The sequence below is a fragment of the Saccostrea echinata genome, unplaced genomic scaffold (genome assembly GCF_033153115.1).
Source record: "Saccostrea echinata isolate AGI-Se365-2 ecotype Australia unplaced genomic scaffold, CSIRO_AGI_Sech_v1 ptg000053l, whole genome shotgun sequence".
Classification (NCBI taxonomy): Eukaryota; Metazoa; Mollusca; class Bivalvia; order Ostreida; family Ostreidae; genus Saccostrea; species Saccostrea echinata.
The window spans coordinates 2,852,161-2,870,823 of NW_026889802.1; the positions used below are offsets into that span (position 1 = coordinate 2,852,161).

Here is an 18,663-nt window from a genome sequence, read left to right on the forward strand (position 1 = left end):
CTATCAATGACGTCATGCGCTTTAATACTTATTTCCGGCATCGTGATAGTTTGGGCCGTGGTTGAGAGAGAAAAATATCCTTCGACGAAACTCAAGATGTCTTATAGAGACAGAATGTTCGATTCTTCTGGTCGGTCAGACAGAAAAGGGTAAACAGTTTTTTGTCTGTACAGTTTCTAAAGGCGTTAAAGAACAGAGAGAGGCTTTTAAGTATTGACAAAGAGGTCTATAAACGTGGCCATTTTGAATAATTTTTATTTTTGTTGATTCAGGATTTAAAGTATTTGTACTGTTAAAATCTTGAAAAGTATTACTCTGTATTGACATTGATCAAATATATAGGTTTTGAAAGTTTTACAACAAGGTGCTTTTTTTAAAATGTCATGTGAAATGGGCAAATTTGGTTCAACTAACCACAAAGTCTGTTCACCAAGAAACATTCGCTGTTTCAGTTAATTGAATCAAAAAAATAAATATTCCCATATCCTTCTTGGCTCCCCCAATTTAATTTCAGCATTTCTTTAAGAAGATGTTGCTTTTGTTATGTTTTAAACAATGTTTTACAATAATGAGCTTCACAAGTGAAGCAAAGGGCGTGCAAAGCAGGAATGCGGGTGGTTACGTTCCGATTACTTGTTCGACCCGCGTGGTTTCGACACGAATCCATGTTCGACCCGAGTGGTTTCGTTCCAAAGCAATTAATTGCTTCGGAACGAAATTAATTAATTAACACTTTCAACAGTTTAACATTTTATATTTTCGTCTACATTTTTTTTTATATCGACCACGTATATTTGTGTTAATTATCGTATGTAAATTTAATTTGGAGAAACGTACATTGTTTAGACAGTGCATATGTGTTCACGGTACATTTGAAGAAGTATTTGATTATTTTTTATGGAAAACTGTTCAAATATAATTCATTACTAAATCAAATTTATCAACATCCATGCTCTGCGATAGTAGAAAAAAATGTTAGGAAACCTCACTGCATGTTGACTACATATACGAAAACAACTACCTATTGACACGCACATCTCTGAAGCCATACAATATACAGCTACCGAATAGGCCTATCCATTTGTTTACCGCACAGTGTATATCCCTGTACTCAGGTATTGACATGTTGGGATATATATTAGAGTAGGTCGAAACCACTTGGGTCGTAACCACGCGGGTCGAACACGGAATCGGAACGTAACCACCCGACACCCAAAGCAGATTGTGGCAAATTCTGCTCTGGTGCTGTATTAAGTAAAACTAACAACAACACATGGTATACTTCACATCAGTCAATGTTTCTAACCTTTTTTCTGGTGCAACTAGAGCTGAAACGAATGTTTGAATATTGGCAAATGAATAGTAAATGGCGAATATTCGAATGGAAAATAGCAATCAAATATTTGATAACATGATTTATACTTCAATGTTTACTTTGTTGGTTAAATTATTAAGGATGAAAGGATGCAACCTCCTTCACGGTTCAATACATATTGTATAATTTTGTCTCGGTACGGTTATTTTTGATACAATACATTTTGATAGAAGGAATCAAATTCAACCTTGTTTTATGCTTTCTTTTACTAAATCTAGTCACTTAATTTACGAATTTTTATTTGCAAATTTACAAGAAGAAATTGATTAGAATTATTTGACTGTCAAAAATTATTTTACAAACTATCATTCATCAAAAATTTACATTTTCTATACTTATTTATACTGAGTAACGTGTTTTAACTTACGCCAAACCCGACTGAATAACGATCCCGACCGAAAAATGAACCGAACCGAAAATTAGAGATTTTGCACTGTGTATCAAACTGAGAAAAAATACCGCAGTGAATTGATACCGCGGTGAACCGTTTCACTCCTATAAATTATATTGGTACTTTAACAATAAAAACTTATAGTATTAATAAGGATTTAGTGCTACTTTATCCTATCAATGCTCCACGCGAACTTTTGATTACCTCTCTGGATTTTATTAGTGTTAGAAAGTGCCGGAAATATGATTAGAAGTTTAAACAAAGAATGCACATAATTTTCCTCAGTGTAAATCATTTTGAATTTATGCTCAAGATATTTCATTTTCATATTGAGTGTAATTCACGCCTACCAATTTGCATAGCCCTGCCATTTCCATGCGTTTTTTTCTATCACTAAATCTTGTAGTCTTAGGCTTCTATTTGCAACTTGTTGAGAAAAGTTCAGGTGCCCTTGCACAATATTCATTCAATGACACTGTAGTCCTTTACTCTTTTATTTTAATGTCGGTCAATTATTCAACATTCCATATTTTAAATTATCAGATCTGATGGATTTGTATTTTTATCATATTTACATCCTTATGTGCAGATGTAAATTATTAGTATCCTTGTCAGTTTTGTTTTTCAAGAAAGATCGGGGCATACAGAAACCTTTGTTGCATTTGTAATTTTGTATGATCAGTGAAAGACAATTCAGTGTTTAATGATATAGCAGTTTCACTTGGTTGGATTTAAAGAGAAAAAAAATGCAGATGATTGAATATTCTGATTTCACTAAGTACATTTGCGAGAATGGTATAATTGCAACCACCATTTCAGATTTGGAGGTGGTAGTGGCTTGCCTAAAGCCTTTGGTTCATCAAAGTTTGGAGATAGAGGAGGCCCTAGAAGTGGGGGAGGAGGAAGATTTGGAATGGACCGAGGTGGAATGCGAGGAGGTAAAATGGGTAAAGGTCATCAACCAGGAGAAAATCTACGCAAGCCAAGGTGGGACCTGTCAAGATTGCCAAAGTTTGAGAAGAATTTTTATGTGGAACATCCAAATGTATCCAACAGATCACAGGTTAGTATTCCACTATGCAATGATTGTTTTTAACATAACTGTCTATCATATATGATGTGCACTATTTTCTTAAGAGGGATGTACATTATGCAACAAAAACACATCCAACAAAAAGTAACACCCATTTTTATGTGCTGAACTTGTAAAAATTAAGAATTCTTTCATGTCAAAATAGTAGGAATAGAATACTTAGTTGATTTTACAGAAAAGCCAATTTCATTTGTGATGGAAGAAGAGAATTTGCAACATTCCAGTTGTATAATCCTAATTTTTTTATGCATAGAACATTGGTATCAACAATTATTTGAATAATAATCAGCTATAATCCTTGTCCTCAGTAATTTCAATATTTGGTATACTATTCTAAAGTTTAATAAATGAAATAAACACACAGCAGTATTGATAAATTATAAACTTTATTGCAGATGGAAATTGAACAATTTTATAATGAACATGAAGTCACAGTCAAGGGATTAAATATTCCAAAACCAATTTTCACATTTGATGAAGGAGGATTCCCAGGTAATAAATAATTTACAAGGAGTATAGCAGATTTTAATTCAACAGTCATATGTTGTTTTTCAGCAAAGAATCTTCTGGAGGTATTTTCATGATAAATTATTCTTAAAATACAACTGAAGTTTAACCAGTCTTTTCAAGTATTTTTTTAATGTGTATTAATCTGTTTAGAGTATGTGATGTCCTCTATTAGAAGACAGAACTGGTCATGTCCTACACCGATCCAAACTGTCAGTTGGCCTGTTGCACTGTCAGGAAGGGATTGTGTTGGCATTGCCCAGACTGGCTCTGGTAAAACTGCAGGGGTAAGTGTGCAGTCAACCAAGGACAGAGAAGGGCTCAAGGTCACTGCTTGCTGTATCATATGACAAACATGTCTGATAAAATGTGTGTAATTGGATTATTCAAATAATTATTGTGTGAGAAGTGTAAAATCGAATGATTGGGGGGGTGGGGGGTTGGAAGGGGTTTCTTTAATGAAAGTACCACTGAAATTCTGATGTGTTAGTTCAGTATACACAAGCGTGGTCAAGCCATTAATCAAGCATTTATGATATGTTAGGCTTACATGTATATGTAGATTATGTGATGTCCACATTTCGGCGTTTGGGATGGACAAGGCCAACTTGTATCCAGACTGTAAGTTGGCCAGTAGCTATGTCAGGAAGAGATGTGGTGGGGATTGCCCAGACTGGGTCTGGGAAGACAGCAGGGGTAAGTCTCTGACCAGGCACTGGAGTTGGTGTTCACTTCCTGCATGCTTCGTCTAAAGAACAGATCACATAAATAATGTTAGTGTTTTCCCCCCTTTGGTGTAGTAATTTAAAATTCATTGTCATTGCCAAATGTTGAGAATTTTAAGGTTCATGTTAAGTCAAGTGTGAGCTTGGATTCCTGAGCAACAGAATTAATGGATATTAGAAGAACGAGTCAAACACGATTTCACTGTATTGCCAGTTTAATTCAATTCATTCTGATTTAGCAAAAAGATTATAAATGTTATTCATGTGAAAATAGAAAGGTATGGGAAAGGAAAATGTTCATTTATGAAAGGATAACAATATCTTGTTTTTGAAGCTTAGTTATTGAAAAATGGAGATGCACTAGTGTTTACAGTAGCATAAAATCCTAGCTGTTTCTTGATACTGGTGCATAAATACAAGCAGAGAAAATTCAAGTTAGACCTTGTCTCATAGCATGATTTGATAATCTGTAAGAGACTCTTTCTCATTTCAGATACTGACGACTAATTTTTTATTGAATATATGTATCGAGAAACAAATAATAATGAACGAATAAATCACTACATTTAAGCATTATGAGTTAATCTGACAATTCATAATAGGAAACTTTTTGTAACATTGTTTTTTTTTCCTTCCAAAATGCATTGTATTCCTTTCTACTGAGAGCAATGATAAAATTAAATACATATTATGTGCATGATATTAATTGAATCTAGTCACTGAACTCAAATCTGACCTTACATGAGAGGGAAAATTCAACAAATAAAAGATGTTTTATTAGGGCCTCGCAAGGATTTGCGGGTGCCCTATAGGAATCACTCTGTCTGTCCGTCTGTCATTCTTCCGTCCCCGAATTTTCTGTTTTTTTTTCTAATAACTTTTTTTTAGGGTTGACCAATTCAAATTTGGTATGTTGGTTGAATAGGCAATAAGACATATTTTGATGCTAAGTTTGGTTCTCTGTGTCATCTGGTTTGGAGCTGGGGTGGTGGGGTAGATTCCTTATTAACTTTGCATAAAGAGTGAATGGGCAAAGAGAGAAAACTGCTGAGAATGTTCCTATTGTAAACTATGAAAGGCTGCCATGAGTCTCTTGGGATTAATTAACTTGAAGAAAACCCAAAGCATTTATCTTTAGCTGTCACATTGAGATTAATTTAATTAACACCTCTGTCTGCAAATAAAGTTTGTTTTGAAGTGAAGGTCAATTCTGAATGATGTTTACATTCTCTGAAATGTTGATTTAAATAATGTTCATACTTTATTTTGGTAAAATACACAATGAGTTATGATTTTATTGAATTCTAAAAACAAGTAATAAATAAAGATATCTTTATTATTATTATTTTATTTTTTTCTGTTCCTCTTTTCTTTCTTTTTTTCTGCCTTATGTAAATTCAAGAATAGTATTTGTTTTAACAGGTATTTAGATAATAACCTCATTCTATCATTGCTGAAAAAGTTCTTATTGTAAACTTAGAAGAAAAGGTTGAGAGAGCAGTATAATTAATCCCCTGGGATTGATTATCTTGCTGGTTGCAGAAAATTTTATAGGGTTATCTTTCTGTCACTTTAAAATTAATTAACACCTTTGTCTGCAACTGATGTTTGTTTTGAAGTTAAGGTCAAGCCTGGGTGATGTTTGCATTCACTGAAGGCTGGCATTTTAGAAAATACATGCTTCATTCTTCTTTAAATATACATTTAATTGAGTTTTTATAGATATGATGTTTTTACTGCCTTATGTAAATACAAGGACACTATTTACAGGTTGTTGGATATTTAGCAGTTTCTGTTGCTTATTCTTCTTTATATATATCTAAATTTAATTTTGTAATCAAGTAAAATTCTCATCCCCTAAACTGCACCCTTATATTTCTACCCCTTGGCAGGGCCCTTGCTGACTGGTCAGACTTCTAGTTAGAAGATAATATGAATTTTATGTTAGGTGTGATAAAGTATATTTTTTATGAGAAGTATGTTTTTTTATGCATTCCTTTCTGTATTGTAGTTTATACTGCCATCCATTGTCCACATAAATCATCAACCTCACTTGCAACCTCATGATGGGCCAATTGTAAGTACTTAAAATTTGACAACAATACTACATTTGTGCTGAGAAATAAACCTTTTATAAAGGAATTGTACATATTTTCATGTTCTTGTATTATTGCATATTTTCAGGTTCTTGTGTTGGTTCCTACCAGAGAACTTGCTCAACAAGTACAGGAAGTTGCCAATGAATTTGGTCATGCCTCTAGAATTAGGAATGTTTGTGTTTATGGTGGTGCCCCAAAGGGACCACAAATCAGAGATTTGGAGAGAGGTAATTCATTTGTTTGTCACTAAACTAGTTGGGATATAGAGAAGTTAAATAAATAAATAAATTATCACTGAAATGGTATGAATAATTTTTCTGTTGTTTACAGGAGCAGAAATCTGCATTGCCACACCTGGAAGACTGATTGACTTCCTAGAGGCAGGAAAAACAAACCTCAGGAGGTGTACTTACCTTGTAATGGATGAAGCAGACAGAATGCTTGACATGGGGTTTGAGCCTCAGATCAGAAAAATTGTGGAACAAATTAGAGTAAGTGTTGAAAAATTGAATTGGGAGGAGAGAGCACAGAGTGGGAATTTAAACAGGTTATTGAAATTGCATATTTACTTGATAATTGTAGCCTGACAGACAGACATTGATGTGGAGTGCCACCTGGCCCAAAGATGTCAGAAAGTTGGCAGAGGATTTCCTGAAGGATTACATCCAGTTAAACATTGGTGCCCTTCAGCTTAGCGCAAATCACAACATTCTCCAGATCATTGATGTTTGTGATGAAAATGAAAAAGAATTCAAGTAAAATATTTGTTTTTTTAATAAATGAAGATCATTTAACATTGCTAAAGGAGAATAAAATTCTACAGTAGTTTGTATATTTGTATGTCAACAATTTCTTATAATTTGCAGACTTACCAAATTGTTAGAGGAAATCATGCAGGAAAAAGAAAATAAGACCCTCATTTTTACAGAGACGAAGAGAAAAGCTGATGATATTACCAGAAGAATGAGAAGAGAAGGGTTAGTTGTTATTAAAAAAAGCAAAATTAAGCCTCGATTGACATACGAGATAAACTGTTCGGGAATATAGTAGATGCATACTGATGGTATTTCTCTCTCTCTAACAGATGGCCAATGATGTGTATACATGGAGACAAATCTCAGCAAGAAAGAGACTGGGTGTTGAATGGTATTTTCAATTTGTTCTCCCTTTTAAAAATTTATTACAAAACTTAATAATTGGTAGGAAGTAGTGTGTTGAAAAATAAAGACATTATGTACATGCCTGTATGTAGATTTGGAATTTCCAGGTCATACAGATCTGTAAATGCCACTGGAAACACAAGTTGTTTGACAATATATATAGTCAAACCTCTTATCTGAGATTAAACTTCAGATATCAGATGATTGAGATAACGAAGTTGAAAAACATAAAGAAACAAGATGTGTTTGTGCAACACTAACGCCCCCTTATGACAGCTCATTGCCAAGGTTCAAGTTTCTCAAATGAAATTCAAACTCCAAGGTCAAGAGGTCAGAGTGTTAGTACCCAAGGGAAGGTTTTGTAACAGGAAATACATTTGTGAATTATGAAAGCCCTAGGACCAACGTTTCAAAAGTTATGCCCAAGGTTTAAGTTTTCTGAAAATAGGTCAAACTCCAAGGTCAAAGTCAAAAGGTCAAATTGTTGATACCCAAAAGAAGGCCTTGTCACAAGTAATGCACGTGTGAAATATGAAAACTCTAGCACCAGATCTAAAGACATGGTCAAGGTTAAAGGTTTTCAATGGTAGGTCAAACATCAAGGTCATGAGGTCAAAATTTATGGTATCCAAGGGAAGGTAAAAAGTAGATCAAATTCCAAGGTCAATATCAAAAGGTAAAAAAAAAAAGGGTTGGTATCAAAGGAAAGATCTTGTCACAAGGAATATACTACTTTAATATGAAAGCTTTCAACCTATCAAAAGTTTATTATAATTTTACCCAAGTGGGTCAAACTCAACCATCATGTTCAAGAGTTCAAATATGTTGGTACCCAAAGAAAGGTCTTTTCAAAAGGAATACAGGTGAAATATGAAAGCCCTAGCTCCAACCATTCAAAAGTTGTGGGCAAGGTTAAAGTTTTCACAAACAAACAGACAGACCATAAACTATATGCCCCAAATCTTCAATAAGAGGGGCATAAAAATAATTGGAACAAGATGATATTGAATTATACTGACAGCGCAATCACATAAGAAAGCATCTGTTCGGGCTCAGATTGAACAAAAAATAATTTGTTCTTTAAAGGTGCATGGACATGGATTTGAAGTTAATATTTTCTCAAGTTTTCGGTTAATATCATGACTTATATGTTGCTATAGCATTTCAAACAGAAATAAAATAAAAAACTTATTTTATCTGGAAATTATTGAAACCACTAATTTCGGGGCGAGTTTGATTGATACATCCTAGCACTTTCATAAAGCAAACTTTATCCTTAATACTTAAGAAAAGTAAAATTTTTGTTGTGTATTAATGAAATATATTCAAACTATAATACAGAAAATTCAGAGTAGAAATGTAAGAAAGCAAAACCAACTCGCCAGTATTGTCAGTCCGTGCTCAGTGATGTGTGCAGAGTTCAACAAATTGAACACACCTGGTGAAACGTAAACATTAACAGTAACAGAGCTCATGCCCTGTTTACAAAAACAGTTTATGTTTCAAGGGTGTGTTCAATTCGTTAAACTCTGCACACATCACTGAGCAAGGACTGTCAATACTGGTGAGTTGGTCTTGCTTTTATCATAATTCTACTCTTTATTTTCTGGATGGTAGTTTAATATTTTTCATTAATGCACAACAAAATTTCTACTTTTCTTAAGTATTAAGGATAAAGTTTACTTTTTGAAAGTGCATAGATGTGTCAATCAAATGCGTCCCAAAATCCTTAGTTTCAATAATTTCCAGATAAAATAAGTTTTTTATTTTATTTCCTTGTGAAATGCTATAAAAACATATAAGTTATGATATTATACTGAAAATTTGAGAAAATATTAACTTCAAATCTGTGTCCAAGCACCTTTAAAGTAAAAAAGTCATTGCATAGGCCTTTCTGTCAGAACTTAGACGCTATATAAAGTAACCTATTAGTTTTATTGGAATGCTTTAGAGTGTGCCTTTAATCTGCCGTGAATCTGATGGCAGGCACTTTATTCATATTTTCCTTTTTAGGGTTTCGATCAGGACAGACACCAATTCTTGTGGCCACAGATGTTGCCTCCAGAGGATTAGGTTTGTAATTTGTTACATTTTAAAAACAACCACATTGTAACAACACTTGTGTATATGATTTATAAGTAGTACAGTATATAACTTCAGTGAAGATTCATTTGGCTGGTATGGCATGATTAAACAAACTCGTGAATTGGCATGAAGGGAGGTAAATGCTTTATACTAAAATAAAAAAATTAATAAATTATCATGTTAAACAAAACTTATTGCAGAAATAATTTCTTTTTTTCTGTTTCAAACAAAGGTACATGTATGCGCTGATCTCCCTAATTAATAAAACGACTGACTGTCATGTCATTACCCAGCCATCTGGTTGTTGATTGGGACTTTGCTCCGTTATCGTCGACTGCTTGCACTGGATCTGTCCATTATATTGGGAAACCGAGAGTAGATAAAATCTGTGATAAACAGTAGACAAGAACATAAGAACTAGTCTTTTTATTATCGGCACCAGTGTTTAAATATGCACTACTCAAGTGGCTTGACGTATGTAGGCTCTGCTTCTAAAATGCTTATCACAACACAAAACAGGATTCTACAGTGCATGAACAATGGACTTCCCTGACCTCTGCAAAAACCTCTGTTGTAACTCTATCAGAGTTCAATTTTGTATCCCAAAACATTTCCTGCTGGAAGTCCTTCATGCCAGATTGTGAATTCTGTTGATGAAAAAAAGTGTTGTGAAGAGAGGAGAGGTAGACCTGCTTATCAAGATACAAAGGAGTGCATTTCCCATAGCAGTCGAAGCAAAGTACCAGGGCCATCACTTAAATAGAGATGCATGCTCCCTGTACATCAACCAAGACTCCAATTATATGCCACTGTCTCTTAGTAGCTTTGTTCAAGGATATCTGGTAAGTTTTTTGTCTAGGTAAGTACATGTATAGCATATGAGAAAAGAAAGTTGTGAAATGATTAAGTTGGAGTCTTACCCTATGGTGATGTTGAGAATTGTGAGGTTCTCGGGAGTATGCATTTATGGTCACACTTTTAGTAACTACACTTTGTATAATTAATTCCATATGATAATAAAATTTCTTTATTCCAGTGAAAATCAGTTTGGCCTTTTCTTATTAATTTTTCTCTTATTTTTTCCCTTTATTGTTGCACTGTGCATCTAAAATAAATGCTGCAACAATATACAGACGTTGGAGACATCAAATTTGTCATAAACTTTGACTACCCCTCCTCCTCAGAGGACTATGTCCATCGTATTGGGCGTACTGCTAGAGCAGGACAAACAGGAACTGCCTACACATTCTTCACTCCAGATAATGCCAAACAAGCAAATGATCTCATCTCTGTTCTTCAAGAAGCAAAACAAGTGGTCAATCCCAAACTAGTGTCTATAAGCCAGAATGCCAGATTTGGAGGTGAGCTTAATAGAATTGCTTTCAAGACCAAATATAAGATCAACATTTTTCTTCAAAGTAAAATTTTCATACAATGAATGTCAGTTCATGAGAAGTGATCTAATTTTTAATCCTTTTTTTGTACAATGACAGGTCGTAAATCCAGGTTTGATCAGAGAGACAAATTTGGTGGCAGAGACTTTGGCAGGGGTGGTGGACGTGATAGAGGATCAGGCAGGGGTGGAGTTAGTTCCAGGGGAAGTTACGGAGGTCGAGGGGGGAGTAGTGGTAGAGGGGGTTCCAGTCGAGGAGGGAGTTCTTCAGGATTTGCACGGTCAGGTGGAAGTCGATTCTCCAGCTCAGATAGGGGTAGTTCTAGTGGTGCAAGAGGGTATGGGGGAGGGTCCCAAAGTCAAAATAGTGGTTATGGAGGAAGTCAGAGTTATTCCCAAAATGGGTCTTCATCTGGAAGCTATGGACAGCAGAATGGATATGGAAATCAGCAGAGGAGTAACAATAGTAGTGCCAGTGGAAATGACTGGTCTAGCCAGATGGCTTACATGTTTAATAGTTGGAGTGGTCAACAATCATCAGGGCAGCCCCCACTTCCCACAGGAAATCCTCCCCCTCCACCACCTATGTGATGGAAACCCTTATTAAGTTCAGGATTTTTTTTTATGTGTAATTTTTACATTATGGTAGGAATCTGTTTTACTGTGATCATGTTTTCCTCTCATGCCATTTTCTTTTTATTTATATATTTTTTTAAGTTCGGTATTCATACTTGTGTAAGTGACCAATTTTAGTGAGATATTCAAAGAACAATTTCATATAATAGAAATCACCCAAAGTCTTTGGGAATACAGCAAATTTTTGTTCATTATTGTTGTCATGTCAAAATAAAAGGAACTTCAACTCTACATGCCATCTGTTTTGTGACTAAGATTCAATACATGCAAGTCATCAAAGTTTTTCCGAAAATACTATGCACAGAAGATTATGCTTTACTTGGTATGGTTACAAGTATGGAAAAATGCTTTACAATAGCTGCAAAACATCTTAAAGTGAAAACTTGCTTTACATGTATATTTGTCATACTTGCAATTATGGTATACAGTGAATTAGCTGCTAATGGACTTTTGCGAGAAGCACCGACTTTTACAGTTGACGGCTTACTTTGGCATTTAAACCTGCCTTATGTACGGAGGTACGGAATCGGTAATAGACAAGAAAACTTTAATAGTGGTTATAGGTATGGTGTTAGGGGTACTAACATGATTTACAGGCATGCGAATCGACGCAAGAGATGATGAGAGGCAGATTTACATAAATTACCTTATTCGTGAGGGGTAAAATATCCTTTCGATCTCATTTTCTGAAGGAATCGAATAAGGAAGAAAAAACATTCCGGAAGGAAAACTAAGCAAGAGTTGGTCAATGTAGGAAGGGAGGGGGTTGAGGGTAGAGTGGTTGCCGTTCCCTTCCTAAACAATTTAATATGTGCTTTGAAATGGCCCATTATTATCGTTTCATTAACTGTTAAGCTTTATATTTATATCGCAAAAGAGCTTCCGTATATTGTGCTAGTGTAAAAGTAAGTCGTCGATTGTAAAAGTCGGCGCTTTTCACAAAAGTCCAATGTCCTACAATTATGTAGTGAATAAGGTGGCAGAGAATATTTTCATACTATAGACCTGATCAAATCTGATGAAATGCAGATATCCCATGTTTGACATGATATTTATGTAGGGAAAAATGAATAGTTAACAGGATGCATGTCCAATGTAGCAGAAAGCTTGCTGAGAAAAATGATGTGCAACATGTAGGTGACACTGATGCTTTGCATATACGGAGATGCAAGACATGCCGAAAAGGAGATGGGCGAACAAGGCATGCAATATGCCTATAACTTTAAATATATAGAGGATATTCAATGTTTTGTAGATGAATATGGAATTTATTTCACGAGTGGGACAGGATTTTTTGATATTTTCACGAGTGCGAAGCACGAGTGAAAATATCGAAAAATCCTGTCTCACGAGTGAAATAAATTCCATATTCATCTACAAAACATTGAATTTTCTGTTTATTACATTTTCTTTGATTTTTACTCTGCCTCTGTCTTTTCATAACACAGTGTCATAGGCTTGACGTCATAGTTGAGCGGTTGAGACGTCATAGCTTAGCAGTTGTGTGATTGAAAACATTACATAGCATGGATTTTAGCAACATATTTGGGAGGAAATTTGCAGTTTTAGCTCTATCAAGATGCTTAGTTACTATCTCTATCTTATGACAGGCCAGACTTTATTTTTTACTTACTTTGATATCCTTTCACACTGTGAGAGAATATCATTTTGATATCCTTTCACACTGTGAGAGAATATCACTTTTATTCAATAAATAAATCACAGTATTTCATTGTTGAAAATGTAATAAATATGTCATATTCAGTGAGTGAGTGAGTAAAATTCTTATCATTGAAGTGTTTGAAATTATGACAAAATTTATCTGCTGAAAAATTCATTCTATGGTAACAAAAAAATGTGATACTCTTGGAGTTCGAACACAAGTAATAAAATTCCAGTTTTTTCCTTGGAGACCAACACGATAACCACAGTGCTGCATCGCTCATAATAAACATCGACATATAAATCATGTTTGTAATATGACCCTAGACTAAATGGACTAAAATATTTCTTGGAAAGATAACGAATGTTGTGTCATAAAAGTGAAATTTTAAGGTATGGTGGGTCTTGGGGCCATGTTTTGTTTAACCAAAGAATATGTACTAGTATTTTTAGCTCTTCTGAGATAAAGGCTCAAAGAGCTAATGCTATGGCCATTTGTGCAGTGTGCATAAATTTTTTAGAATATGGGCCATAACTCAAGAACCCCTTGGTCAACTTTTTCTCAAATTCGTCACAGAGTATCCTTGGCCAAAGGGCTTATACTAAAACTAGGGATGTGTGCCTTAAACAAGGGGAGATAATTAGGGAAATAAAAACAAAAGTAGTGGTTGCTAAAAAAATCTTCTCAAGAACCACTGGGCAGAACATCACCAAACTTATATACAAGGATGAGGATATGTTGCAGATTAAAATTTGCACGGGGAATCGCCCTGGGGCAAAGGGCGTGGTCTCAAGGTCACTTCAGTGTTGACCAAAATTTATGTTTTGTTTAATCTTTGATTTTTTGCCCATTATAAGGCCTAGGATCATCAAATCTTGTCAGTTGATGCATCTTCGGACCCCATATCGTTGACTCAAAAGTAGGTCATAGTGACCTACTTTTTGAATTTTGCAGGTTTTCATTTTAATTTTAATGCATAACTTGGATACTTTGAAGCCTATGATCATCAAAACTTGTCAGTTTATGCATCATGGGACCTTAAAGTGTGTAAATCAAAAAGTAGGTCAATGTACCTGTGACCTACTTTCTGAATTTTATGGCTTATCATTTTCTAAGCATTAAAGGTCATTATTTCATATACTTAGAGGTTTAGAATCATCAAACCTTGTAAGTTGATGCACCTAGGGATCTTAAGGAAGCTCTAAACACTGCACACTAAAGAGTTCTACTTGAAGGGTAGTTTTATGCAGTTAGAGTGATCTGCCTTTAGAAGAAAGATAGAAAAAATGGTTGTTTACAATTAATTATACAATTTGTAGTAAATTAAAATATTCTTAGCTTATATTAAACCAAAAAGTAGTAATTGAATTCATCATTTCCATTAATATTCCCAATCTAAGTAAACAACAGTGATTTCTGTTCACGAATAGTCCATTGTCTTTGAACATTTTTCCTGCGGAAATAAGGCAGGTACCCTATGTTGAAAATGAACTGAATAGTCCCAATATGCACACCTTTATATGATATATTTTTCTCCAAGTCCAAAAAGTACTTTTTGTTGTGTTTAGAGCTTCCTTAAAACAGATTTATCAAAAAGTAGGATACAGTGACCTACTTTTGGAATTTTACAGGTATTCATTTTCAAATTGTTTTAGGAGCATATTTTGGACACTGGGAAGCCTATGATCATCAAACTTAGTCTGTTGATGCATCTTGAGTCCTTGGAGTGTGTCAACCAAAAAGTAAGTCACCTTGACCTACTTTCTGCAATTTTATGGCTTAATTTAAATATTTCATATACTTGTTGGCTTAGAATCATCAGTCTTTGTCAGTAGATGCATCTTGAGTCCTCAGAATGTACTGAGCAAAAAGTAGGTCACTGTGACATACTTTTGCAATTCATGACTTAATCTAACTATTGCAGATACTAATTGGCTTGTAATTATCAAACTTTGTCAGTTGATGCATCTTGGGTACCCGGAGTGTCAACCAAAGAGTGGGTCACATTGACACATTTTTTTTATGGCTTAATTTTTTTTATTTTATGGCTTAACTTAAATATTTCTTGTACTAATTGGCTTAGAATCATCAAACATTGTCAGTTGATGCATCTTGGGTCCTCAAAGTGTCAACCAAAAGTAGGTCACTGTGACCTACTTTTGGAAATTGATGGCTTTTCAGTTACTAATGTACTTTTGCGAGAAGCGCTGACTTTTACAGTTGACGGCTCACTTTGACATTTAAACCTGCATTATGTATGGAATGATAGACAAGAAAATATTAATAGTTGTTGTAGGTATGGTGTTAGGGGTGCTAACATGATTTACCGGTATACAGTCAACACAAGAGATGATGGGAGGCAGAATAACATAACTTAAAATACTGTACGTGTACATAAATTGGCGTATTCAAAATTTAGCGCAATCGGTGGGTTTGGAGTTGTTGGCGTAATCATGAATTAGCGCTACACATGTCCTGGCCGTGTATTGTATTTATAAATGATTTCTTAGCGGTATTCATAAATTAGCGCATCGTTGTCTGCGTCAAAGCCGCTAAAATATGAAGCCCGCTTATTAAAGTACACATACAGTATATTATTCGTGAGGGATATATCTCCTTTCAATTTCATTTGCTGAAGAAATTAAATAAGGGAGAGAAAAAACATTCCGAAAGGAAAACTTGGCAGGAGTTGGTCAAGGTCGAAAGGGAGGGGGTTGAGGATAGGGTAGTTTCAATTCCCTTCCTAGACAACATAATATGTGCTTTGAAAAAAAAAAAAACATTATTACGTTTAAAGCGACAGTACGGCTGCAAAACGTGTGCTTTTTCATTCAAATTTACCCAGTATATCAGTAAGAAATAAGGTATAAAGTTGAAGTCAGCAGTTTGAGAAACAGAAATATTCTCTCCTCATACAAAATTAACGTAATTAGAATCTGCCGGAAAATCAAGGGTCGTACGAACTGGAGCAGTCTAGATCTGTTTATTTGTACCACGTGAATTCTAAAACGGCACGTGCTTACACTGTAGGTTTACAAATTATAATGAAATATGAGGTAAAAGCAATTTTCAAAGGCAAATCATCATAACTTTCTGATAAAATAATCTTAAATAATAATCGTAAAGATTTTAGTCTGCTTTCAGGCGAATTTAACAGAATTAAAGGTACAAATGTTGACGTTTTGTGTATTGGGGTCCGAGAAAGGAAAACACCACCAAATCATAGGTAATCGCAGCAAATGTCAAACAAAACATTTTTCTGCCCAGTTACAAAAATTAGCACTTCAAATGGAACAATGTTGAGTTTACACTATTTTTTTTTCTTTGAAAGCGATGGAAAAATGAGAAATTATAACAAGTGTCAACAAACCGTCGAGTAGAACCTTCGCGAGCCCTGCTGGAGCACCTGGATGTCGCCGAGTTCCCGTTTCTTCCTTATCCAACGATTACATTAATCCCCAAACTAAATTTTAGTCTGGAAAGTTGCTTTTTCAAGCTCTATTTTCAGCTTCTTTTTCTTTTTGGTCGACTTTGTCAATGTAGCAGGCCTCCCGGGCTTCCCTCTCTTACCATGCTGTTTTGTTTATGAAAACTACGCATGCGTGCATAGCATGGAATGTGGCACCCCGAACACTTTGCGATGTATATATTTATGTCCCATTAATAACTATTAATTTTAATGAAATAATCAAAATTATTTAATTGTGAAAGTTGTAATTTTCTGAAAGTTTATACATTTATGAGTAGTAAAAAATTCCAAATCTTGTAGGAATATTTTATCAAGTCAGTTTTTTGATGAGATGCGCCGTACTGTCACTTTAAATCAATTGATCAGCTAAATATTTATATCGCAAAAGAGCTTCCGCATATTTTCCCAGTGTAAAAGTAAGTCGTCGACTGTAAAACTGAGCGCTTATCATCGAAAAAGTAGGTCACTGTGACCTACTTTTGGAATTTCATGGCTTAATTTGAATATTTCAGACAAATTGGCTTGGAATTATCAAACTTTGTCAGTTGATGCATATTTGGTACCTGGAGTGTGTCAATCAGAAAGTAGGTCACCATGACCTACTTTTGGAATTTGATGGCTTTTTCAGATACTACTTGGCTTAGAATCATCAAACTTTGTCAGTTGATGATCTTGAGTCTTCAGAGTGTATCATCCAAAAAGTTGTCAGTTGTTGCCATGCTGACCTACTTTTGGAATTTCAAGGCTTTTCCTTATATATAGGTTACCAAGAGGCTTAAAACAGATGAGATTATAGGTTGTACAATTTTCAGAAGAGCGATTCTAGGCCCCTGGGCCTCTTGTCATGCATACTTGAATATAATCTTTCAAAAAAAAAATGGATGGAAGACCCACTCGTATTGAAAAAAATGTGTTTTATAATGAACATTTCATCATTTTTGCTCTTGTTGGTGTACGTATGATATCTTAGACGAATAATTTCAATCATTGAGAGATTTTTGAAAGAAGATGGGTGAACATGACGAGCGAAAAGCCTATAGTGTGGCAAACATGAAGGTTAAAAATTAAATTGTAATTATATAAAAAATTTCCTTGATATTTCATCTAACTGTCACAGCCGTTATTAATTTGTTACTCCTTTTTAATAATAAACAAGGCAAACAGCTGTTGGGTTCGATTTATATATTTTTAAATTTCATGGTAAGACTAAAAAGGTGACCTGTAACAATAACAGTAATGAAAATAAATGAATACTCTCTCATACCTATACACTCACACATTAAATTATTTTAATATATTTTAGCTTTTCTGTTCTAATTATCTTTAAGTGGATAATTACTTTATAATATATTTAATTTATCTAGAGCAACGGTGGTAAAATTTCTCACCGAATAGACAGTTAATTTGTCCACATTATAAAATGGAAGACTTTGTGGAGTAGGAGAGGAATTCTTCCTTACTCCTTGCTGTCCTAGGGTGGAGTGAATTTATTAGGGTATTTGGCGCCAAGCATGCGCACCTGATTCCAAACTAGTAAAACCACTCACACACTTCTCACTCTAAAATATCAACCAGTCATATAACACCCATTCTGACACAAACACCTTTGACCTTTCACACTCCTAAATCCACCAATGAGCATTCAACCCCATGAATATGAATGAGATATTTTATGAATGAACACATAGTAAATTCCAGAGGACTGTAATTTACTATGCTTTATAGATGAAAAATGATGATGAAGATAATGAAATGATGATTAGTGATTAGGTCACTAAATATTCAATCATACATATTTATCAGAATAATAATTTATTCACCCCGTGACATAACATTAAAATATACTTTATGAAAAATCTCTACAATTTTCAAAAATCTCACAAAGATTGAAATTATTTGATTATGAAATATTATACACACACTAAAGAGGGCAAAAGTAGTCATTTTCTCACACTATAACACAATTTTTGTTATGAGTGGGTCTTCGCTACATTTTTTTGAAAGTTAATCCTCAAAGTTTTTATGAAAATATACATATTTTGGTTTCCAAAAGCATGGAGCAAAGAC

The 18,663-nt window shown here is 34.5% G+C and overlaps 1 protein-coding gene across 2 annotated transcripts; it reads left to right on the forward strand.

The window, feature by feature from the left end:
* The first annotated feature begins 61 nt into the window (after positions 1 to 61).
* Positions 62 to 11,695, forward strand: LOC133204469 (uncharacterized). Of its 2 annotated transcripts, none has more exons than XM_061340208.1 (13): positions 62 to 149; positions 2,586 to 2,829; positions 3,255 to 3,351; positions 3,520 to 3,653; positions 6,103 to 6,168; positions 6,276 to 6,417; positions 6,521 to 6,681; positions 6,773 to 6,945; positions 7,057 to 7,167; positions 7,275 to 7,336; positions 9,364 to 9,423; positions 10,569 to 10,796; positions 10,929 to 11,695. In XM_061340208.1, the coding sequence occupies exons 1-13, from the start codon at positions 97 to 99 to the stop codon at positions 11,417 to 11,419; spliced, it is 2,022 nt and encodes a 673-aa protein (XP_061196192.1). In that variant the 5' UTR covers positions 62 to 96; the 3' UTR covers positions 11,420 to 11,695. The 2 variants fall into 2 exon arrangements, with proteins under 2 accessions (XP_061196192.1, XP_061196191.1); XM_061340207.1 differs by lacking the exon at positions 3,520 to 3,653 and adding an exon at positions 3,929 to 4,062.
* The last annotated feature ends 6,968 nt before the right edge of the window (positions 11,696 to 18,663 follow it).

Excerpts from the sequence above, each read along its gene's own strand:
- LOC133204469 (XM_061340208.1), top strand. The coding sequence starts at position 97 with ATGTCTTATAGAGACAGAATGTTCGATTCTTCTGGTCGGTCAGACAGA. Across the intron at positions 150-2,585 it reads GGTCGGTCAGACAGAAAAGG|ATTTGGAGGTGGTAGTGGCT; the intron begins GTAAACAGTTTT and ends CCACCATTTCAG. Across the intron at positions 7,337-9,363 it reads AAGAGACTGGGTGTTGAATG|GGTTTCGATCAGGACAGACA; the intron begins GTATTTTCAATT and ends TTTCCTTTTTAG.